This window comes from Podarcis muralis, chromosome 2 (genome assembly GCF_964188315.1).
Source record: "Podarcis muralis chromosome 2, rPodMur119.hap1.1, whole genome shotgun sequence".
NCBI lineage: Eukaryota > Metazoa > Chordata > Lepidosauria > Squamata > Lacertidae > Podarcis > Podarcis muralis.
Window position 1 is genome coordinate 79,593,456 of NC_135656.1, and position 24,598 is coordinate 79,618,053.

The 24,598-nt window shown below is 40.3% G+C and overlaps 1 protein-coding gene across 22 annotated transcripts in view; it reads right to left on the bottom strand.

Moving 5' to 3' along the window:
• Positions 1 to 24,598, bottom strand: part of WNK2 (WNK lysine deficient protein kinase 2) — a 112,684-nt gene that overhangs the window by 12,030 nt on the left and 76,056 nt on the right. For 17 of the 22 annotated variants that reach the window (XR_013391971.1, XR_013391972.1, XM_077924903.1 and 14 more), the window contains 8 exons: positions 23,686 to 23,758; positions 20,823 to 20,878; positions 19,722 to 20,338; positions 17,066 to 17,280; positions 13,133 to 13,348; positions 12,062 to 12,160; positions 7,386 to 7,430; positions 5,457 to 5,716 (listed from right to left, as the gene is read on the bottom strand). Coding sequence is in view for 19 of the 22 variants with exons in the window: in XM_077924903.1 (XP_077781029.1) it covers positions 5,457 to 5,716; positions 7,386 to 7,430; positions 12,062 to 12,160; positions 13,133 to 13,348; positions 17,066 to 17,280; positions 19,722 to 20,338; positions 20,823 to 20,878; positions 23,686 to 23,758 (1,581 nt within the window). In the remaining 3 variants the exon portion in view is untranslated. Of the gene's footprint in view, positions 1 to 5,184; positions 5,717 to 7,385; positions 7,431 to 12,061; positions 12,161 to 13,132; positions 13,349 to 17,065; positions 17,281 to 19,721; positions 20,339 to 20,822; positions 20,879 to 23,685; positions 23,759 to 24,598 lie in introns of those variants that run through there. The other 5 variants (XR_013391973.1, XM_077924896.1, XM_077924907.1 and 2 more) reach the window with 5 other exon arrangements.

A 24,598-nucleotide genomic window follows, 5' to 3' on the forward strand; every position in this document is an offset into this window, starting at 1 on the left:
GTGACCGCTTTCTCCCCTCAAAACAAACAATAGTTGTGGCGGGTGGCCTGGAACAGGTCGGGGCCACAGCAAGGGAGAAAGGGTTAAAGTACTCCTAACCTGCAAGGCCAGCTCACAATCTTGATCAAGTTCACCAGGCTGGCTATTGAATGAAAAATCTTGCACACAAATGACAAAACATGTGACTAATGTGATGTGTTAACTGGTCCATAGGCTGAATGGGATTTTGAGTGTTAGCTGTTATAATTTTTAACAATTTGCTCTTCAAATTTCAGTTTTACATTTGCTTTGTCAGTTTTACTGTTTTGCTTTCTTCATTCGCTTCCCCTCCAACATCCAATAATGTCGACCACCTTTTGTGCTTGCCCTCCCTGCCTTTTGTAATTAAAGGTATGCATTTTATTTGAGCTCTTTTAATTTCTTTTAATAAGCTCCAAAATTCCCAAAGGAAAATGATGCTTGTAATTGAACATTTTAGCTTTCTATCAACATCTTGCCATATTCTCATATTGAAACAGTGTGTAAGTTCATTTTGGGCCTTTGTCATACATACTCCATGGCAACCACAGCCATGATTTTGCTTTCCAGAGAGAATAAGAAAATTGTTTCTCCCTATTAAGGTCTCCATATTTTTTTTAACGCTAATATGAATCACACTCAAGTCTTTCCTTGTTTGAACATTCATCTTTTCTTTCTTCATGTTTCTTTCAAAAACCACTTTCCCCTTCTTACAAGTTAGTAGAGTTCTGTACAAGTCAAGGCTGCAATCCTATGAACACTCACTTGTAAATTTCCATTAAAATCACAGCGACTTACTTTTGGAATTGTGCTGCATGTCTGCTCAAATCTTGTTGAAATCAGTGGAGCATAAGGACACTGATCTTCCTGTGGATTATGTCCAATATCGCCTTAGATTAAATTACCTTTGTCCAAATCCAGCAAGAAAACTCTGCCTATGCTAACCATTCCTTTTAGCTTGAATTCCCAGTTTTTCTCCATTTCAATCATGGCTCTACCACTAAAGGCAACTTCCTAGCATGTTTGCAATGTGGATTTAGATGTGTACCTGCACGCACACTTCTGTCCACAATACCCATGGGCCCTATAGAATTGACTGGATGTGTCTTTTGTTACAAATGAAAATGTACAGCCACACCAGGGACCACCAGTTGTGATATGTGAACAGGGATCAAGCCTTGTTTTAACAGAACTAAACCTCAGCAGCTCTACACGACCTCTTTATCTGGATTCCTTCTAGTATTTTTGACAGGTTACTATATTATCTTTCCTATATTAGGAAAGATAATGGTGAATTGCAAATGCTACTCAAACTTATCCAAGGCAAGGCAATAGATATGAAACACTGAGGACTTTACCCCCTCCTATTTTTAATTCTCCATTCTTCACCCACACAAGAATTCTTGCTTCCTTGCCAGCTAGCATCAAGCTCAAACAGATGTAAAATTCTGCTGTTTCCAGTTTGTTTAACATATCACCTACCAGCCACTGAAACAAGAACTGCACTCTTAAGGTTCCTTCAGCATTTTCTTCCCGTCTCACAGCTTTCCCCCCTACCCCATCTTCATCCCTTTGGAGTCCTGGTCTGACACATTTATTATCACGCAAAAGAAAACACATATTGTTTTGTACAACCTCCTGTTAAGATAATTTCTTCCAGTTCAAGGAATTCTATATGCAGTACAGCTCAAGATGCTATTTTTAGCCTGTAGCTCTCGCATCCACTGAAGTTGTTGAACATGGGTTACAGTAGCATTAATGAAAAGCTCGTAGGTGATGGGCTGCCACCAGCACATACTACTTATCTCCCTTACTGTTTGAAAATTACATTCCATGCACATTTCATGATGTTTTAAAAAAACTAACAGCTAGCATGGCCACCCTTGCCTATCAGTGGCTTTGAAAGCAAATGAACAAATCTGTGCTGGCCATTCGTGCTTCATTGCCAAATTTATTTGATGTACTTTATTGTAGGAGTTCTTACTGCAACAGAAGTAAAGAGAAGTGAGTTCCTTTTAATCCAAGAAAGAAAAAGCAGAGATGTGGGTTGCACTGTCTATCGTGCTTTTGATAAGCAAATAAAACAGGACAAGCAAATTCTTATAAGCTTTTATGCAATTGATCCAAGAAGAACCACCATTCCCCCCCCCAAAAAAATATATATACAAAGATTTGTCTTAGAGAAAGGATGATGCTGAAAAGCAACAGTACCATTGGTTGAATAAAAAAGATCACAGGGCGAGTACTCTGTATAGCTGGGCAAAGAGAGAGACAAATAGGAAATCTGTACTTAAACAGTATGCATGCAACTCTCATTATCTGTAGAGACTTGCCCATAGAACCCATCACGTACGAATGTATATAGTAAGAATGTACAAAATATGGCAGAAGAAGTTACGTATTCTTCTTCCAATGCAGTGCTTCTCAGCCCTTTTCTTCTCTTAGGACTGGATACAAAAGTATGAACACATTATTTGCAGAAGCTTAGCACCAGCTTTATCAAAGCCCTGACTGCCGCAGCTGAGCAAACCTGGTATGTTTGCTCCACTGCAACTGCTGTTCCCAACTGGACAGACAATTAGGGAAGTGCAAGCCTACTTTCTGCATTTATCTGTATCACTGGAAAGGGGAGAGAGAGAAAAAATATATAGAGGTTGCTGGGCAAGGAGGCTTCACTGCTTCAAGACCGCTTTATATTTCCATCGTGCTTCTTGCCTTGATTAACCCTGTAGCATTGTCTTGGTGCTCTAGTGCTGCAACACAAGTATAATTACACCACATGCTATTTCCTCAAGTAATGGAAGCTGTGCAAGTGTTTGAGAAAATATTTCGGTGAGTGCCGACATGCAAATCAAACGGATCTCAGTTACCGAAGGTATATAGGAAACGTGTTCTTGTAGACAGACACCACAGCTTGTAACCATTTGCAGCTAACAAGGCCAAAAGCCCTCTGAAGAAACAAGACCTGAGATTGTGAGAACTTTCCACCTTGCTAAGACAGCCTCCTTATACCAAGTTCCTTTATTTTTGCTATTCTCCCTTAACAATATGATCTGTTTTTAAAACAAATTTAAAGTGTCATTTTCATAGGAAAGCTGCTACTGCTAAAATGAAGCATTTAATTAAAAAAGACCACTCAACTAGAGAAAGCCAGCTCAAACATTAATGTTGTTGTTTTTAAAAAGATGGTATTTCCCATCAATATTGAATAACTGATAAGAGCACATAGCTCTTCCTCTTACTCATTCCCTTCTCGCTTCTTGGTTTTCTCGTGTTACCTTTTTGGCCGGGTTCACATATCACGCTAAGCCAAACCATGCATGGGTGCACTGTCTTACCACAGAGTAACTCACAGCTGCTTTGCTCCTGCTGCTGTGCTGCACTGCTTGAAGTCAAAGCTTGGCTTCGCATGTCATTCAAAACCAAATTCATGTTCGAGCTCTCTTCCTGAAAAAGCTAGGTGCTGTATCCACTTAGGCCGTTGGGTGCATAGAACGACAACTGCTCGCACTGCAAAATATCCCCTCTGTCTCCTTTCCCTGTGTGCCACCGGCAATCCTCCAACCCCAAATCTGCTCTAAGGGTTCCACCAACCCTCTGCTTGTACAGCTTCACCTGGTGCCTTGGCCCGTATGACACGCTAAGCTGAACTTGGCTCAGCTTAGTGTGGAAGCAAAAGGGATAAGGGAGGAGAAAATCGGCTGTGGCCTCCTCTCTGGGAACATGATGTGTGAGCCAGGCTTCTGAGTTTTGACTCCGGCATAAATCTGACACACACACACACACACACACACACACACACACACGTTCTTTGATTTCCATCTGCTGGATTTAGGTATGTATTTGTATTTCCCATCACTATGTTTTATGGTTACAGATTTCCAGCTCTAAACAGCAGCAATCTGTCAGGGAAGTCCAATAAATGTATGTAACCTAAGCATGCCACCTGCAGTTTTGTAAATTGCATTTGCCAGATACTGCCTCTGTCCCATAAGGGTTGTATTCCTTTGTGAATAGAAGAACTCCTTTCATTGATTCATTCTCTGTGTCACCCCTCTTTTCCCAGTCTGCAGGCCACTGGTATCTTCCATGTCATTCTGTCAGTCCCTGCAACCCTCTGGAATAATTTTTGGTGGATGCAGGGAGCCACAGAGGGGAGAAATGTATTTGCAAAAAATAATCTCCCTTTCTCTTCTATCAGTGGAAGCATCTGCTTGATCAAAAGCCCTTTCACAAACAGAAGGGCACACTGGATTCAACACACAGCATATTAAGTTCCTGGTCTGCATGCATCTCCTCTAACGATATGTGCTCTAGTTCAGCGGTTCCAATGTGTTATTTGGGACTTGGAGTGTGCACAAACAGTCTCTCTCTCTCTCTCTCTCTCTCTCTCTCTCTCTCTCTCTCACACACACACACACACACACACACACAGAGAGAGAGAGAGAGAGAGAGAGATGTCTGTGAAGAGGGCTTGCCCTAGTCTCTTCAAATAGAGTGGATTCACCAAATTTACCTAAAAAAAGGGAATGGGGACATTCCTTGATTGCAGTATCTCTGTGTGTACACTATAGGGGAGTGGAGCACTGGTGTTATGATTTAGTACTAGCCTTTTTAACAACAACAACAACATGCAGTTAGTACATGTGGCGGTTGGGAATAATCAGTTGTAGCATTGGAATGGGTGGCAGTGATGAAAGTGGCGTGGTGAGGAGATGACAGTGTGTCCATCTTTCATCTTTCACTTTAAACCACATTTGCATCATTAAATTAGGGTTCTACGAAGTATTATTAATGAAATGTAAAAAAGAACATTAAAACTGCAATCCTATACCCAATTACCTGGGAGTAAGTCCCATTGAACTCAACGGGTTTCATGTCTGAGCAGACATGCCTAGGATTTTGCTGTGAGACTGCTCTCAATGGGACTTAACTTCTGAATAGACCTTCATAGGACCGCAGTACCAGTTGCCGTCCTCCCCTTTAAAAGGCAAAAGTACTGGCACAGTCTCTCACAGAAGAACAGCCTACAAATTGCTACCAGCAAGCTATTCCAGCAAACCAACAACTGGAAGATTAATGACACAGTTGGAAAAGGAATTAAATAAAAAAAACTTCAGCAACCATTGTTTAAATTTGTTTTAAGACAAAGCAACATTTGATTACCAGTAAATGTATTGCTGTGTATCAACTAGTCTCCATTCGTATTCTTCATTTTGTCACAATTCTCCATTTGTAAAAAGTTATATACTGAACCAAACAGTGTCAAGATGAAGTCCAAGTAGATAAAAATTCTTAAGCTATTTTTAATAGTTAATGAAGTGAAATGGATATTTATATGGAATATGCTCCTTAAGCTTATGTCCTCCAAACACCAGCTCTGCAATCTCTTTCAGACACAAAGTAAAAGGTAACGCTCTTCAAGGAGCGCCACTTACTCCACACGTCTCATTCTGTGTCTGCATGGGGTTAGCCTTTGGCTCCATGTCTTGCCGCTTTTGGTTCTGCTTAAGTTGATTTAAGGATGGTTTCGCCTGCACAGCTCCCACGGTTTTGCTTGTCCATTGATCCACCAGTTTGTGGAGATCATCTGTGAAAGTTCCTTTCTTGTTGTTGCTGTTGTTGGCTTGTACTTGTACTTGCAGCGTTGTTTGTGGTAGAGGGTCTGGATATGCTACAAGGCTGTTTGTCGAGGATCCTAAGATGCCACAGAAAGATAAGAATCAGCTGCACGCATCAACAAAGCCGTACTACTTCCCACTTTTGCTTTTGTTTACTTCATCGCACAACAGTTCTACAACCACACAACTATCTGGTTTTCACCCAGCTGCTTCTCCTGAAGAACTTTTTTTGCTTCAAAAATGGTTTAAGAAATGATATGCATTTCACCAATTAGGTGCAGCTTTCGAAATAGCACTGTAAATAAATTTTTCATCCAAAAAAAAATTAAATATTGGCGATTATGTCTTTATGCAAATCCACTGGAATTGACAGAGGAGAGAAGAATAGAAAAGGAAATATGGATAGCCTAAAGATGACACAGATATCAGGGATATGTTACTCGTGCTCTGCACAATCATAATTGGCTCCACTTTAATAACCAACACCATGATTGGTTTGGGATTTACAGATTTCCTATCCAGGACCCCAATTACCCTCCTAAAAAAGCTGATAAGAAGGATTCAAGTTTTCTTTCTTTCCGGTCTAGGCTGGTGAAATCCCATCCTTCATGTACATAATTCTGATTCTGCAGAAATCCTAAATTCTGCCATCCAAACCTTCTTGCTTCCACAAAACTCCCATGTTTCTCTTTCCATTTATCTTTCCAAGTTTACAAAGCAGTTAAAATATTTTACATGACAAACTTTGAAAGATAAATGTGCTATACCTATAGGCACCAGCAGTGGTAATAAATTACACATAGTAACAGTCAGATGTCATGTTACTGATTCATCAAACCATGATTTGGAGGATTAGAAACATGGTGTCTACATATACCCAATATATAGTAATGTAATGTAATGTAGCTTGGCTGTGGCAACAATTATCTCACTTACATCCTGAAACTCGGATACCTAATGTTGAACTACAATTTATTCACAGCAAGATGATAAAACCAATATTTAACATAAAGTGAAACAGTCTCTAATATTGTTTGGTAGGTGAATCTAAAATGAATTCTTTTTTTTAGTTTTTTGAAAAATATTTGAATTCTAATTCCTAAAAATACCAATTTGAAGCAAAAAAGTTCAAAGCTGTATTGAAATGACATTATTTATGATGAGCCAATGTGCTATAATCTGATTTCTGCTGCCATGGAGACTGTGATGTGTGCTATAAGTAAATCTATTAGTGATTTGTTCGAATGAACACTCGCACCTTCCTTTAAAAATAATTGTGCTCCAAACTTTTGTGAATTCTTAGGTTCTTTTGAAAAAATGAACCCATGAAAAGGTAAGTTCTTTTTTCAAGGATTGAATCTCAGCAACTATTCAGTACTTCAAGCATCTCAATAGGTGTGAGGAAGTGTTAGGTTGCATTAGCCAACCAGCAGCAAAACAGCATTGTAAAGAAGCAGTGTTAATTGACATATTAGAGGAGCACACTACCCAGCTTTGTCTCATATACACACATGTACATACTGAGATTAAGATCATCTTGCAGCATGCAGGCATCCCAAAGCATCACCAGCATGCAAAGCTACCCAAAGGATACCTGCACTTAATTCAGATGCAGCCTAACTTAATACGATCATGAATGCAACGCCTGTTGTTTAAATAAACCACTAGATTACATTTAAATAAAGCAGCTCATGCTCAGAAAGAAATAACAAAAACCCAAAAAACAAAAGAGAGAGGGATAGTTACTACTACTGTGATCTTTGCCTAGACATAGTCGTTTCAGGGTGGACCCTACAAGGTAAAATGATACAAGACATACAGAGTTAGGCAAGACTAAAAAGGGGGGAAAGAAAAAAGTCTGATGGAAAATCTTCTGCATTTTTAAACAACAAAAAAGTAACCATTATGCAAGAAGGAACAGACAGAAAGTCAGCAGTTCAGGTGTGAAAAGAAGAAATAACTGGGCAGCTCAAAACCTACAGAAATTTGATGCTATCCAAACAAATGCTATGCAGTTTTTATTTGAACCTGCATAAATCTGAAGGTGAATTTTAAAAAGCACATTTTAAAAAATATGTTGGTGCCTGTTTTAATTGTGCTTCAAAACTATATTCATCTGATTAATCAATGAATAATAAATATTAAGAAAAAGGCAAAACTAAGCTGGCTATATATTGTTTTTACAAGACCACAAAGTTCTGCAGAGCTGAGGACCTTCCAATTCAAATTATGTGTCCAAATACAAAATACTGAGCCCTCTAATCTCTATAATATGTTCAAAATGCATCTGGATTCTAATAGATCTATTGGGGGTATTCCAATTCATCAGTTTCAAAAGCTTGGTGAGATGCTATGATACATTCAGTGATGTACTGCTCATTTTTCCAAATGTTAAGTATAGTTACTTCTAAGGGAGAACTCTGACAAGAGCATCATTTGCTATCTATTTAATTACTAGATTCCTTAAACTATTTTTTTTAAAAAAAACCTCAATATTAAGCAGATAGACCAAAGCCATGTTGTTGTTTGAGTCATTCTGCTGCTGTACTGCATTGAACTAAGCCATGTTCTGGCTTGGTGGTTTCACTTTCCCAGACAAATCATGAGATACAACTCTAGGACAAACCTTGGTTACAGTTCATGGTTTGCCTGGAGAGAACTAAACCACTAGCCCAGGTTTGGATGACATGCTAAACAAAAGCATGCCTTGCCAAACAGTCCTACCTGCTTTACCTGCAGCCTCATGCTACTATAAACTAGGGAGAGGCCCTTACTGCACATTTCTCTTAGCCATATGAGACATTTAATTAGCATTTTGCTGAATGTCATTAAGTATTCCAAGCAGACTCCACATGCTACTGTACACAAGTCAGAAATTGTGTTTTGTGCCTGAAAAATAAAACCAGGCTAGATTACTCCACATCTGTTGATATCGCATGTAAAATGGGACAAGAATGCCCTGGGCATGAAAGCCAACAATAGTATTTTTACTTCAGGAATGATGACCAATATTGAATTTAAGTGTAATAAGTAAAGAATAGAACTTCCACACCAGATGTATCCCTCACACCTCCACAACCCATCCCTGTAAAGAAGAGGGACTTTCAGTTATGATGTGAGAGAGATATTTTGTCCAAATAAACATGGCAGAGCTGGACCAGCTATTACTTTCTTGAGTTGGGGAACACTTTTCTCTTTAGGAAGTAACATTAGCTGCTTGATTCGGCTAGAACTCTTTCAAACAGCGCCAACAGGATGATATCTTTAATCAAACAAACTGAAAGTGTTTTTTTCATTCATATTAACTGTTAAGACATCCCTTTCTTTGGGAATGTTCCCATTTTCCCTCAGTGACTGTATGCAAAGTTATGTTATTTCCAGGACAAGAGGAAACAAAATTCACATCAACTGCATGATAAGAATTCTTCTTGCCATGCATCAGCTTAACTGAATTACAATGTAAATAGAAAGGTACATTAGATACACATTTTTAAAAATATCTGTCATCTTTTAAAAGAAAGAAATAAAATTCTATTGCTATGCAAACTGCCACCAAAATTAGGTATTTTTCTAGACACGATTTCAAGGTACCACTTTAGTCCCACTAAAAGGCAGTATATGGAGTTTCTGTCATGCCCTTCAGATATGTATATAATGAAGAAGGAGAGTACAAGTCAACCTTTTTTTGGTTGAAGTATCAACCAATATATCATCTCAGCAAAATGCAAGGAAAGAGTTTGCACTACAGAAAAGCAACACTTCAGCCCATGGTAGGGAGGGGAATCTGGAAAGTACTTTGTACTTCCGAGAACTTTCTTTTTATGGAGATTAAAATTCAGATAGGAAATATATATATATATATATTTGCTCCAGATGCACATAAGGCTTTTCTTTTTTAACTGAAATGTGGCCATACTAGTCTTGCTCAAGCGAAAGAAGCATGAGGAGAATGGAAAAGTTGTCACTGGACAAGGGGCTAAAATGCTATGAACCTTCAGAAGACTTAGCCCACCATGCCCAAGTGTTTCTCCACAATGGGAGGGACAAGACAGTTACTTTTTATTTTAATGGAAGTTGAAGTTCATTATCTGATACGATGCTTGCTCAACGATGTTTATGCACGTGCAGACGGAGGTGAGGACCAGCTAAAATGAGAAACATTTCATTCTAGACTATGAAGTCAACTGCTTTTATGCAGTACGTTTTAATGCTTTTGTTTTGTTTTGGTTTTAACTTTTGTTAACTGCTCTGGGAACTGATGAGGTAGAAAGCTCTAAAATAAAAAAAAATAGAAATAGAAATCAGGTAACTAATTCATTGTGTTGGACAACTGAAAGGTGTCAGATATTGTGGTGGCCCCATTATCCTCTTGTGTGTCCTGGGCATCAAAATTGAAGTTGTTTTTTGCTATACTAGCCAGATAACTTGAAACGGATGATGTCAAATTATATGCGAGATTCAGTCTAACAACATCTAACTTTGGGCAAAAGATTTATTAAAAATGGCAAAGTTCACCCAACAGATCACATCCACTCTCTGCTTTCAAACCAGATGATAACATCTGATATCATATTCAATTAATTGATTTGTTTTCCCTTTAGAATGCTTTGCTAAAGAATTGCATCACCAATAAATCACCTAATAAATACATGCTAAAAAATTGAGGGCTCATGTGAGTGGTTAAAATGACTAGTTTAAGAATGTAAGTTGTGTGTTATCTTTGTCATTACTGTCATGGAACCAAATGCTAAGAACATTTAATGTTTAAAATTAGAATGGGTTGTGTACAGCAAAAGTGTAGAAGACAAATGGAACTATTCTGACTACTTGTGACTACAGAAAAAGTTACAACCACATCCAGATTGTTAACATGAATAATTATATACAGAAAATTTCAGTAACACTGAGCAATGTCCAATGTTGATCATACTTGTAACTGACCCATTGAAATCAACTATTATGTGTATAACTTAGTTGGATATTATCTTGAAAGTACTGTTAAAGTTTAAAGTGACTTGCTTCATACGCTGATCTCTATATGTATCAGTTCTCACCAGCCCTTTATAATTAAATATTAATGAAGTTTTAAAATAAAAAATATAATTATTTGGGAATCAAGGAGGATGCATTTTGAGTAGTCTTGTGCCTTTGATCTGCATCACCTCAATAATGATAAAAAATGCATAGTTCCAATGGTAAAAGTTTGATACAAATGGAAATGAACACTGAATTAACTGGATGTTTAGTTACCAAAACGCTGTCCCTGTTTTTTGGCACTACATGTAACAAAGGTCTAGATCACCTTATCAGTGCAGTGTATCTTGACTGCACAGTAAAAAAATCTATTTGCCTTATAATTAATACCTGATTTAAAAAAGTTAAATATATGTGAGAGTTGATTGAACTGCCAATTGGTATACTTGTACAATTAAGGAAACATCTACTTGCTTTTAGTTGTACGGCTATTTGAAATCAATCCAAACATTGTATCAGTGAAACATTCTAGAGTGCCATTAGAACTTTAATTTTTCTTTTAAAAAATATTCTGTGCTTTGATGAACTGCTTATTGACTTCATCTCTGAGGTCACGTAAGGTCATAGTAAAAATCAACCGAGTAAAGTGCTCCAGCTAGGTGAGTTAACAATAAAAGCCACACTGCACTTTGTAGCAGAATAACTCGACAGTTGCATTTAACAAAATTCACTTAAAGAAACCCAAAGTATACATTGTGTGTGTGGGGAGAAAATACTGCTCATAAAAGATGTTTTTAAAAAAACTAGCAGGAGCATTTCTCAGCATTTCCACATGCAAGGGATAGAACAAATAAAATAATAATAATAGTAACAGTAATAAAAAGGGTGGATATAAACAGTACTGTATATTGTTTGAATACAGCCCTTGTGCAGAAGTTATACCCTTCAGTGACCTTCTAGTATTGTGTCAGCTTGCTACATGCATGTCTTCATAGTCCAAACATGTGTGAAAGAGACCATTCGTCTACAGAACGTTGGATTTCTTTTTGGTATCGCTGGAACTGGGACAGCAGACATTTATAACTGCCACATTGGAAATTAAAAGTTACTTAAACGTAAAATCACATAAAAGATATGTCCAGGGTAAGATTTGCCATAAGGCTATAGAATAAATTATGAGATCTTCCACACATGCTTTTGGTACCCAGGCATGAGCCAAAAGCAGTGAACAAAAGCTTTCCACGTGAAATAAATAAAAAATAAATAAATAAATAAAAATAGTGTCAATGATGATTAACTTTTAAAGAAGGAAATCAAAGAGAGTGTCTAGGTGGGGGGAAAGGGACACCCGGTCAAACGTTTTAGATATATATATGAAAATGAGTTTTGGAAAAAGGGGGACAAAAGAAAGATGGGCTATGATAAAATACAAAAGAACAAATACAAACAGATGGACAAAGACACAGGTCCACTGAGGAATCTGGTACGAGGTTTGCTACTAGATTTATAGGTCACTCTCTCAGACGTTTGGTGGAAAACCGTCCAGCCTGCAAATGAATATAAAGGGAAGAAAACAAAGACACTTATAAAGTACAAATAGCTGAGATCAGTTGTCACCATCAGTCATATCAGCTTTGTTAGTTTATCATCCACATCTCCATTTTAGCCTTGCCAAAGAGGAGTAAGTTCATTGGCTATATGCAAAAGGATGCAAAAAATAACAGCAGAAGAAAATAGATACTTTGTAGGATTAGTTTGGCAGGACATGCAGAACTGAGTAAAGTATTGTTTTTTTAATCATCATTACACTTTGCAACAAATATTGCTACACATATCGTGACTAATCTATGGAACTGTGCACTGCAAGATACGAATACTACAATTATATGAAACTGTATCTCAAATGAGATAGAGATCTTCTAGTGAAGCCAGAAACCCATGAGAATAACGGAACTAACTTGCAAGGTGGTAAAAGCTTAATTGCTCCCATGCTATATTTGCATAGGCCCAATATGAAAGAATGTCTTAGAAACAAAATTCTGCACCAGATTTGGATCTAAGAATATGGACCAAAAGAAAAGTAACCCAGCCTTTCCCTCCTACCAAATTGTTTAAATGTACAAAGGACCATTTCCTTATTTTTTTTTAAAAAAAGATGTACAATTCCTTGAAAACTAAGAAATGTGATATCTTCATTTTTCACACACTACTAACCTTTCAAATATTGCTCATTATCAAAAGATGCATTAATGACTTGGACATCTACAATTTCACGATAATTGAAGACCCGTTATAATAATGTTATCATCACTATAGGACCCTTTCTGTTCTTATCACATTTATCCTACTAACCGCTCTATAAAGTAGCTTAGACTGCGAGACGGTAACTTGCCCAAGTCAGTGCGCTGAGCAGCTATTTGAACCTGCAACTCCCAACGTCATACAAATTCACTTTTAATGTTGAAATAATTGCTAATTTCAGTGTAGAAGGAATGATGACCCCAAGTATATAGAATCACCTTGGGCAGAATTTTCATGGGCATCGCCTCCCTCAGTAGCTAATCCAGAGCAGATGTCAGTAGACAAGGAAGCCTTGACAGAGCAGGGTTGCTGTGTCTGAACAGACTTTCCAAGTATGGCTGATGTGGACGAAGTTAGTGCTGCTGCTTCAGTAGAACCAGTCTGAGCTTTAGCATTTTCTTTAGCCAGAGTGTCTTTGCAGTCTGATACACTACCTAAAAAAGGATACATGCAAAAATCACCAAACGCCAAGAAATAAGATTGGCTGCCAACTAGCAGGTCATTACTGAGGAACGGCTTCAAATATTTTGAAGCAGTGCAAGAAATCTACAGCTGCATGAAGCTGCACAGTTGAAACACTTCCAACTGCAGGTAACCAACCTGTTGTTCGGTTTGCAAGTTGTTGATGCCAATATAATATGAAATAACACTGACAACAGCTTTACAATAAAGTAGCTTTAAAACAGTAGCTGTACAATAGGCCCATAGCTAAGCTAAGCTATGGGCCTTTAGCTAAGCTATGGGCCTACAGATATCCTTGGACTACAATTCCTATGATCCCTGACCAGTAGTGGGTGGCATAGTGGTACTCAACTGATCTCCCACCAGCTGAATCACTTCTCCTTACCAAGAAGGAGAAGGTGAGGAGGTGGGAAGTTTGGCACAATGCAAACACACCAGCAAAACCAATCTAGTGTTTGCACCGTGCTGACCTTCCTACCACCTCACCCTGGCACCACCTTCTAGTAAACAGCAGTGATTAAGTTGTCAATGGGTCAGGCGAATGGTCATGTGGTCATGCTGGCTGTAAACAATAGAAGTTGGTCCAACAAAATTTGCAGAGCCACCCCATTTTACATTTTTTGGACATAAGCTATGTTTGTATGCTGACTAACCCCACTGAATGCAGTGAGATTTTACATCTGAGCAGACCTACATAGGATTATTGATGGATGTCATGACTGAGAGCTACATTAGGTGATGGCAAAGGTTTTTCAGGACTTTTCCATTGCCATATCCAAACTATTTTTTAAAAAGTGTATTTTAGAAATCTGGTGTATGTATGTGTTTGTGAAAGACTGCTGTTTGGGAAACACAAGATGAAAACCCCAATGGGCACATAAAATGGGGACACAAAACAGTGTTGTTATTGTCTGGATTTTTTAAGAGATTTGAAAGAGTTACTCGTGGCCTCGTCCTACGCATGACCACTCAGAAATAACTAAAAGTTTATGCAATGGGATTCACTCCCAAGTAGGTACAGAAAGGATTAAAGTCTTAGTCCATCCAGAGTCTGGGCGGAATGCAACCCCCCCCCCCAGCCACCCAAACTTAAACCCATTTTCACAGGAACTCATCTGGCCTTCCCTTAAAATGATCTCCAGGGAAAGGAGAGACCATCACTTCCCTGAAGAAGCTTGCTTCATTTCCCAACATCCTATGAATGAATAACCCTAGAAGAAGAAAAAAACTGGATAAAGGGCAGAGATGAAACTGCACTTCTGCATTGTGAGAAAAAAAGCAATACTGCTCACCTGGGTTGAGGGCAGTTGGGGGGAAGACTGAAAGGAATCATTTCAGAAAAACAGTGCAAGATTGAGCCACTCTATCAGATGGAATGGCTGAGCAAAACCCGTCCTCCCTTTCTCCAGGAACTACAATGGCCTTCACATTTTTAAGTAGAAATTAGTAAGAAATAATAATTAAAATACTGAATTTCATTGTCCCATTTTCTGGAGAACAGAGATTAGGGAGAAAAGATGGTCTTCACCTATCAACTTTTACGCAATGAGTAGGCGTGGTAATGAAGATATTAAAGAGTTTTACAAGGATTCTTTCCCTCTGCCCCCAATTTACTTTAAAACTGCTGACAGTGGTTGGAAACCTATGGGATGGAAGCAAAAAATCCCCATGTAAACAAGTTTCAAACACAAAAAGTTCATAACTTAGTATAGAAAAATGCTACAGCATTTTCTATGCAAAGGTTGTAGGGAGGATGCCCCACATCAGCTACAGCAAAGACTGCAGGAAGTGGGCGATTCCCAAGGGTAGCCCATTCTTCCTTTTGGGCAGACAAAAATGAGAGGTGGGAACATGCGATTTAAAAGGTGCTTTTTAATATCACCCATCATATCTTCAGCCTGGTATACAGAAATAATAAAACAAATGTTAAAAAGGTAAGTCATCTACCCCATTCCACTAGGAGAAGCCAGTGCAAGGGGGCTTGGCTCCCATACCCCACACCCCTCCCTCAAATCTACTCTTGGAAGATTCCACAGAACAGTGTGAGGTGTGGAGGACTGCATTCCATCAGCAATCTCCTCAGCACCACATTGAGTTCTATGTCCACTCATCCTTTCGGTGAGGCGGTGTTGAAGGACAGCAGAGGTTCCACCAGGCCCCCTGATGAGAGAATCCTGACATCAGTGCCCCTTCCTGATAGGTGGCATGGGCGTAAGCCTGAGCCGCCTATCAGGAGCCAGATCCTGGCTTGCATCCTGGTTTGGTGAATGGGGATGCAGGCTAGGACATGGGCTTGGCGAGGGAGTGGAGCTGGCAGGAAGGCTTCCCTCGGGTCTGCTCCCTGGCCATTTAAACCACCCGCACCTGGGGCCCTACCTGCTTTCCCCTCGTCAGGTTCCCCACCCTTGGTTCAAGTTGATAGTCAAGGACTTTGCTGTGGTCGCCATTTTATGGGGCTGGGTAGGACTTTGTCCACCGGGCAAATTGGCTCCAACCTGGTAGTTTTGCCTACCTCATAGCAATCGCCGCAACTGAGTTGGGCATTGGGGCAATCCTTTGTCTTGGATGGAGAGGGGGTTGTAGTTTCTGCCTGCTGCTCCAAACGCTGGGGTATCCCGTTAAAGGGATTTGGGGGTCACCCTATTTGATGTAAGTCTTAGGAACCCCCGCCTGGATTGACCTATGTGTCACTTCCAGTGGGCGGGCCGGAAGTGTTTTGATTGTCCCATGCCCAAGCCAAACCTCTTTCATCTGTATTCAATAAAGTTGTGGCCTGTTTCGATCCAAACCCAGTCTTAGTGGTCTTTTATTTATCTGAGGTTGGGGAACGGGGAGCACAATGCCTGGACCCGCAACTACTGAAATTAATGCACATAATGTGGTCATGTTCATTCATATCAGTGGGTCTATTCTGTGTAAAAAATAGTTGGATACCACCCAACAGAAACAAAAAGCAACTAAATCATAAAACAGTCTGTAGGGTTTTAAAGTGCATTATGAGAATTAGGGTGGCCCCCCCCCCATTATTTCTTTTAACCAAAAAATGGTGTTTTGCTATTACTGATGTTAATATAAATATATCCTATATAGGTACAGCCACATGTGGAGGAACTTGAATGTCATGCTTCTTCCGTGCATGCCACCCTCCCCACGCCTACTAATGGCTTGGTGTGCCAAGAGGAAGAAAGACATAAGCAGAACTCTATCGGGCCTGGTGCTTCCCCAATACTGAGCTGGATCATGCTCAGACCATGGAGACTAAGCTGCAACCAGGCAGAAGAATACCATTTTCTAATCAAGACACAGTCTTATACCTAGAAATAAGGTTTTACAAATGTTTCCGTATGCTGTTGCTGCGGTGGTGTTTAATGTTGCTTCAGTGCTGGATTTACGTGTTAATTTATGCAGCAGGAAAATGTGCTAAAGGTCAATCTAAGTAAATCCATTTTAACAGGCCTTCGTTTGTTCTGGGGTCAAATAGTGCAAATGTAAAAACAAAAACAAAAAACCCACTGCCTTACAAAACAGACCTCAATTTGAAATCTTGAGTCTCTCTGCGAGAACAATGCAAATGTAAAACCGACACAGATGCTTTTCACTACACATCATGTGCACTTCATAAACATGTGGCAGCAAAAGGATAGCACTGGTAAAGTTACTCATAGGAGAAAGTTATCTGATGTACGTACTTGTACTGGATGTTGTTGTTTTGAGCTGTTGAACAACAGGATTTATTAATTTCCCAGTTTTTAATTTGCTCTTGCTGGTTCTTCGTCGACGGCCACTTGGCGGGGCAGAATGAAGGAACCCGATATTTGGTGGTAAAGGCTTCCCCAGTCGGATGTACAGGGCTTCTATTTCTTTCTTCTGCTGAGTCTGCAGCTCAGTAATTTCTTTCATGTGTCTGAAGAACAGAAACAGGTTGTTACATCAAATTCAAAGCGCTGCTTATATGTGTGTGTGTGTTGGAAAAGGTTCAGAAAAGGGCCACAAAAATAATCAAGGGGATGGAGCAACTCCCCTATGAAGAAAGGTTGCAGCGCTTGGGAACTTTTTAGTTTAGAGAAAAGGTGAATGAGAGGCGACCTGATAGATAAAATGATGCAGAAAGCACATAGAGAAAAGTTTTCCTTCCTCTCTCATAACACTAGAACTCATGGACCACTGATGAAGCTGAATGTTGGGAAGATTCAGGACAGAGAAAATAAATGATGTCTTCATGCGGCACAGAGCTGAACTAAGGGACTCACTCCAACAGGAGGCAGCGATGGTCACCAAGCTGGATGGTTTTGAAAGAGGATTAGAGAGGTTTAAGTAGGAGAAGGCTATGGGATGCTACTAGCCATGATGGCTGTGCTCTGCCTCCACAGTTGCAGGCAGCCATGCTTTTGAATACTTGTTGCTGGAAACCACAGGAGGGGCGAGTGCTTGGATCCTGCCTGCAGGTTCCCCACAGGCTTCTGTTTGGCAGCTGTAAGAACAGGATTCTGCACTAGATGGGTCATTTGCCTGATCCAGAAGGCTGTGTGCATGTGTGTGCGTGCGTGTGTGTAAAACACACACACACACACACACACCGAGAGAGCATATGTCTAATATATAATTTGTACATAGTATCCACATTAGGATCACAGGCAGTCTTTTTCATGCACACGACATGAGATATATCCCAAACTCCGAGTTAAGCAAATATTTCAATAGAAAACCAGCCATATGATACCACCCTGGGACACACACAAAAAAGAAAAGGAGGCATGACCATGAAGGCTATTAAAAGTTAATGATGAAAAGCTTGTGCATGATGCAGGAGTGGACAGGAAGCCAGTGCAGAGCTTTAAAAAGGAATGACACATGAGAAGAGCAATGAAAAGGGTGAATTATTTTGAAAGAGTGTGGAATAGAGGTGAGGGGACCAAGTTAAGAAAATGGAAAACCAAACAGGAGAAGGTTGCAGTAGTCATGGTAAGAAATAGCGGTGGATTAGCTGGAGGTGCACTGGTCCAGGATGCCAGGATTGAACAACTAATTGAATAGTCCTGGTTGCTCCTCCTTTTCTGTGGCTGTAGGCGACCAAAACAGGGTGGTACTGGTAGCAGCTACAGAATAGTAAAACCCAGCTGGCAGCACTGCAGGGCTGTTGGGCAGCTGTTGGACAAGAAATAGGTGTGCAAGGCTTTCCTGAGCATCCTCCCTTTCTCCACAAGTAAATTACTGGTGATTTGAGTGAAAGTAGCATTAGTGAAATGCTGAAGATGGCCACCGTTGGGAGAAAGGGTGGTGTAGAAATTAAGTAATTAAATAAATGTAATGTAATGTGATCAACAGCAGAGTTGGAGGAAACAAAGTAAGAAGGAAGCTGAAATACGCAAAAAGGAGGAGTTAAAGGTCAGAAGAGAAATTGGAGAGGGAGACTGGGATAAGAAATAGGGTGAACAGTGGCATATATGAATACAGAAGGGGAGGAGTTAGATGAAAGGCGTAGGTTGATACTGTGATGGAAAGGAGGAGAAATGACAAAGAAGATGGCTATGTGGTTTTAGAAGAGGACAGGATCAAAGCTTCACATGAAATTAGATGAGGGCAACAGAATAGTGAGAGAAAGAGGAACAGTTTTAGGGGCATGGGGGGGGCTGGAAGACGTGTCCTGTTAATGGAAAGAAAAACTGTGTTTACTTTATATTAAGCTAACATCCACAAGTGTCATGGGTCATGATGACCTTGTTGCTTCTCAGATGTTCTGATATAGGCCTAGTTCTTACTGTGTTGGGACTCTACCAGTTCAGACTAAGTGTGAGGTTCATATAACAATTCTATCTTCAGCAATGGAAAACACCTATAAAATAAAGAGAAGGGGAATAAGCTGCTCCAACTGAAGAACATAAACCAGAGCCTGCTAGACCAGCCACTGGGTCCACCCTCCATTTCTCACAGTCGCCAACCAGATGCCCACGGGAAGTCTGCAATCAGGACCTGAGCACAACAGCCCTTTCCTCTCCTGAATTCCAGCAACTGGTATTCAGAGGCATGCTGCCTCTTAACAATGGAGGTAGAACATAGGCATCAGTGTTAGCAGCCACTGACAGCCTCCATGTATTTGTCTAATCCTCCTTTGAAGCCATCCTTCAACCTCAGTCCTTCACCTTTAACCTTACGTGATGCCGTCCAGATACTTGACTGCCAGCTCAGGAGAACTAGGCCAAAGGAAGGAAGTTGATTTACTTGGAATATCAAGCGACTCCAACTTGTAATAAACGTGCAGGAAAGAAACAGAAACGGATTAAATGCTGTAAAAATATCACAAACGCACAAAATGACACCAGACATTCTGACGGAAATGAAACATACTTTTCCCTCAGGTGCTGCAATTCTTTCTTCATGTCTGCATCTTCAAACTCCGAGTCATTGTCACTGCTCACATATGATGATTGTGAATGGAAAGAAGTTATGTTGATGGTTGGGATTTTTGATCCATGACCATTAGGAGAATCAAGGCCTTGTGAACTGGACTTTCCAGACTTTTGCAGAAAAGATGAGGTCTTTTTCACGTAGTCATTTCCTGCACTACTGCTCTGTGGTGATGGTGGAGCTGCAGATGGTTTCCTTTGAAGAGATTCATCGCCAGAATCACTAGAATCCTGACCACAAAGTACATCGATAGAGGATGCTGTCTGCACACGCCGCAAAGAAGTCTTCATATCAGGGCTAGAAGGTTGATCATCTAGATAAACATCTGGTGGTGAAGAGTATCTCAAGGAATGCACAGGTGGTAAAGTTAACTCATCCTGTGTACTGACCACTGAAAATCTGCCAATAGTTTTTGCTGGTGTGCTGTCGTGTGTTTCAGCTTGTTTCTCACTACAGCTCGAGTCCACAGAGTCATCCTTTTCAGATTTACTTTTCTCTTCAAGTAACGGCGCAGTATTTTCCTTTTCACTCCTCTTAGAAGCATCTTTCTGAGCAACCTGAAGTAACATACAAGAACATGGCCTAGTTGGAGAACATGGGTTGTATTTAATGTTGCTGTTACACTTGTGTAACGGACTTCCACTTATGCAACGGAACTTCACTTTCCTCTTCCCCCACCAGCCTACCACACACCCTCAAAATCTGCCCAATGATTGGGGACCCTCTGAGTGCAGAGAAAGGGTGAGTGGCTTGTGCAGCACTGGATATAACCCTATGTCACCAGCCCTAGTTTTGATTACTACACCAGAACATGGAAAGCTGCCTTGTGGTGTGCCAGATCATTTGTCAATTTCTGTATATTGATTGGCAGCAACTCAGGGTATCTAGCAGGAGTCTTTTCCAACCTTATCTTGATATGGGAGAGATTGAATTTGGGACACCCTGTATGTAAAGCAGGTGCTCTAACACCAAGTGCTGTAAGAATGAGATGACAATGTAGAAAGGAAAACAATACACAGGTAAATTGTAAGTTCAGAATACCTGAGGGAGTCCTGATGGTGTGCCAACAGAAGCGGAAGTAATGTTTGCAGCTTGTCCTGTTTAATGCATTGGAAACAAAAATGGACACACATATGAGCAGACATATTTTTTTAAAAAGCACACACAACGCACACGTAGCTTAATGGTATCGTGCATTGATGCTGCACAAGGCTGAAATCCCGGTGTCAATGGGTCATAGCAATGTGCAAGATTACAGCTCATGTCTATAGAACACCATGTAAATTATGATGGCAGATGCAAGTTTAGAAACCATCCCAACGTTCATGATGTAAGACTATAAAGAAGAGCCTGCTGGCCCATCTGATCCAGCATTCTGTTCTCACAAGTGACCAACGAGATGCCGGTGGGAAATCTGCAAGCGAGACCCAAGCACAGGAGCTCTCTCCCGCACCTCTGAATATTCTGACACAAGTTCAGTGTAATGAACTGGGCATTTCCACATTTCTCTGCAGAATTGAATGAAAAAGATTAAGAAGGCTTTAATGGAAAGAATTGGATGTTTATCTGCACGCAATGGATATGCTTAACAGCTCTGATAAGCCTTTTCCTTATAAAATCTTTTATACCCTATATTTTGGCCCTTAAAGGGGCTCCCTGGGCAGCTCAGCTGAATATATGTGATAAAGGAATGAGATCACAGCTGTTTGCCCCACCCACAGTGAGCACATGATCAGCCCCAGTGTCTGATCTGTGGGTGTTTGATTTGCACTAGAGCTTACATGCAAAAACATCCAACATGTGTAAGCTTGAATTGTAGGCTTGATTCCAATATTATATGTGCAATAATTGTCTTTGCTTTTTCATGCATTCGCCCTATGGAAGCAAGGTCTAAAGGAAGGAGATGTGCCCATGGTGAGTGAGTTTAATACGTGTAGCTCCTCAGCAGATCAGGCTGCATCTACACATTTTACCTCCTCCCAGTCCATGACAAATTACTTTCAGTATTCTAGATTTCAAAATACAAGGGTGGACTGACTTTGAACACAATAGGTATATATGTTCAAACCTCCACCTTTTGCATCTACACTATAGCATCTAGTTCATACTGGGAAAGTTTTGCAGATCATAGATGGTCATGCAGTCTGCACATGCCACCTCCGGCCACATTAAGACTCCTTAGAAAGGTCAGAGGTATATATGTACACAGGTCAGGTAATTTGGCAACCGGAAATCTCAATCAGATTCTGTATAAAGATGTCTATGATTTTTTCCCTTAAATCTTTTCTTTGCTATTGTGACAGGTTGATACTGGCCGTTGTTGTTGTTGTTGTTGTTGTTGTTGATGATGATGATTTTTTTGGCCCGAATTAATAACATTGTATAATGCTTGCCTCCTTTTAAAACATAATTATATTTGAAAGAATAAAGGTGCAATCTTAATCCTCAATCCATGATACTTGAAGGGATTAGGAGCTAGTGGGTGTTTCATCAGCAGGCAGGGGGTAGGATCTCTGCGTCTGCAGAGGCCTGAGCTACAGCTGCAGAAAGCATGGCAGAGTCAATACTACAACTGATGGTGTTCCTACCAGCAATAGGTGAAACAGGGGATCAAACAGCACCGTGTTGGGAGCAGAGTTGGTCTGGCCAAGAATCTGCTGGATCCTAAGGGGTCCAGCTGCCAGAGATCTGGTACAGCAAAAAAAGGGGTGGGATTAAGTTCCCCTCTACCTTCTGCCTTGACCTGTGCAAGTGGCAAGGTTTCTGATGTGCCTGTAGTTCTGCTGTTCTATACACCCTGTTGCTCCCAGAAAGGAGTTAGGATGCTCAAGAATGCAGTTCAGTTAATAGCAAGAAAAACATTTCTCCATTTGATTGAGATTCTGCATGGAAATATCAGTCAATATCTTTCAGATTCTAAGTGGTACTAAAACAAAACCCTTTAAAAGGCACTCAGTTATCTGCAAAAACACCCAATGTGATTTTTTATTAAAAGCCATGACTTCCTTCTCATAAATAAATAAATAAATAAATAAATAAATAAATAAATGGGAGGTGGGATGAGTGCACTCCTCAGTATATTTGGAAATACTTTTCCCTACCTTCTGTCTATGTGTAGAACAAGACTTGTATAGCAGCTAGATCTATGCCAAATTTGGATAGGGTATATATACATATAAAATATAATGTTTATCGGCCCAGGCCATGTGGTTAAATTAATGTGATCTCATTCACACATTACATGTTGGGGCAAGTATTATCCAAACTGGGTTTAAATGTACCATATTTTGTATCATATGTTAAAAATTTAGATATATTATAACATATCCTTATGCATAACTAGTAAGTAAAAGGTAAAGGTAAAGGTACCCCTGCCCGTACGGGCCAGTCTTGCCAGACTCTAGGGTTGTGCGCCCATCTCACTCAAGAGGCCGGGGGCCAGCGCTGTCCGCAGACACTTCTGGGTCACGTGGCCAGCGTGACATCGCTGCTCTGGCGAGCCAGAGCCGCACACGGAAACGCCTTTTACCTTCCCGCCAGTAAGCGGTCCCTATTTATCTACTTGCACCCGGGGGTGCTTTCGAACTGCTAGGTTGGCAGGCGCTGGGACTGAACGATGGGAGCGCACCCCACCGCAGGGATTCGAACCGCCGACCTTTCGATCGGCAAGCCCTAGGCGCTGAGGCTTTTACCCACAGCGCCACCTGCGTCCCTATAACTAGTAAGTAGTTACATATGAATAAAGGCAAATATTTAAGTTTCTGATATAGTTGCTGAAGCTATATCTGAAGGAACATTCCCAACTGCACATAATTTGATTCCTAGAATTATTGCCAGTCATTGACGTTAGTTGGTCTGAAGGGTATCTATTAGGAAGAATAGACATTAAATTCATTGATGCTACCTGCTCTGCTTGTTGATCCATGAGTTATTTCTGAGGGCTGGATGCTGGTAGAAGTAACTTCTGCTTTTCTCACCTTTAATAAAAGGACCATAATACAAATTAACCTTTCAAAAGAAAGCAGAATGTTTGATTTACATAGAAATATGTATGCATCGTCTCTCAAGCTTATTTCATATTTATCCTAAAGCAGGTATATCACACACCAGTAACTTGCTTTCTTCCATTTTACAGGTTCCATGTTAGTCTTTCTTAGATAGCTAAATCTGGGGGTCGTGGATCCTGTCCGATGCCCTGCTGGTGGCTAGGGCCATGGCACGACCCCCAGTGACATCAGGGGAAGCTTCCAGTATTATTTGCATCAACAAGCTCCTCCCACTGGTTGTTAACCTTCAAATGACTCCCCGCTGAGTAGGGTGGAGTCATATATTGATTGTTTGATCCAATTCCTGAGCCAATACCACTTACATGCTGTAACCAATAAAGCTGTGGCCTTATTTAGCCCATTAACCTAAAATACATGTGTCCTTGTGTCTTATTTATTCCTAAGTGGATGGTGGGTTCTCGACTCACAAACACCAGTTCATTAAATTCCAGTGTTGGAGTCATAAGTATGACATAATATGTGTGGAGTGTTTAGGTGTATATTGCAATTTTTAGTAAATTCTAGGGGAATTTAGTTACTATTATGAAATCATCCATACACCAAGGATAATCAATTGAATTTGTTATTCACCTTTGGCCCACCCCTGATTAATGCCTTATAAAGAAGGTAGGCATTTCATGTGGTTATGGCACCTAGGAGGTGCCAGACTGCACTAATAGGGCACTATCAGCCAAAATTGGTAGTGTGCCAAATCCTGGTTAAAGAGTGCAGGGACTAGCAAATGGCTAAAGCACATCTCTCTCGTGCTCT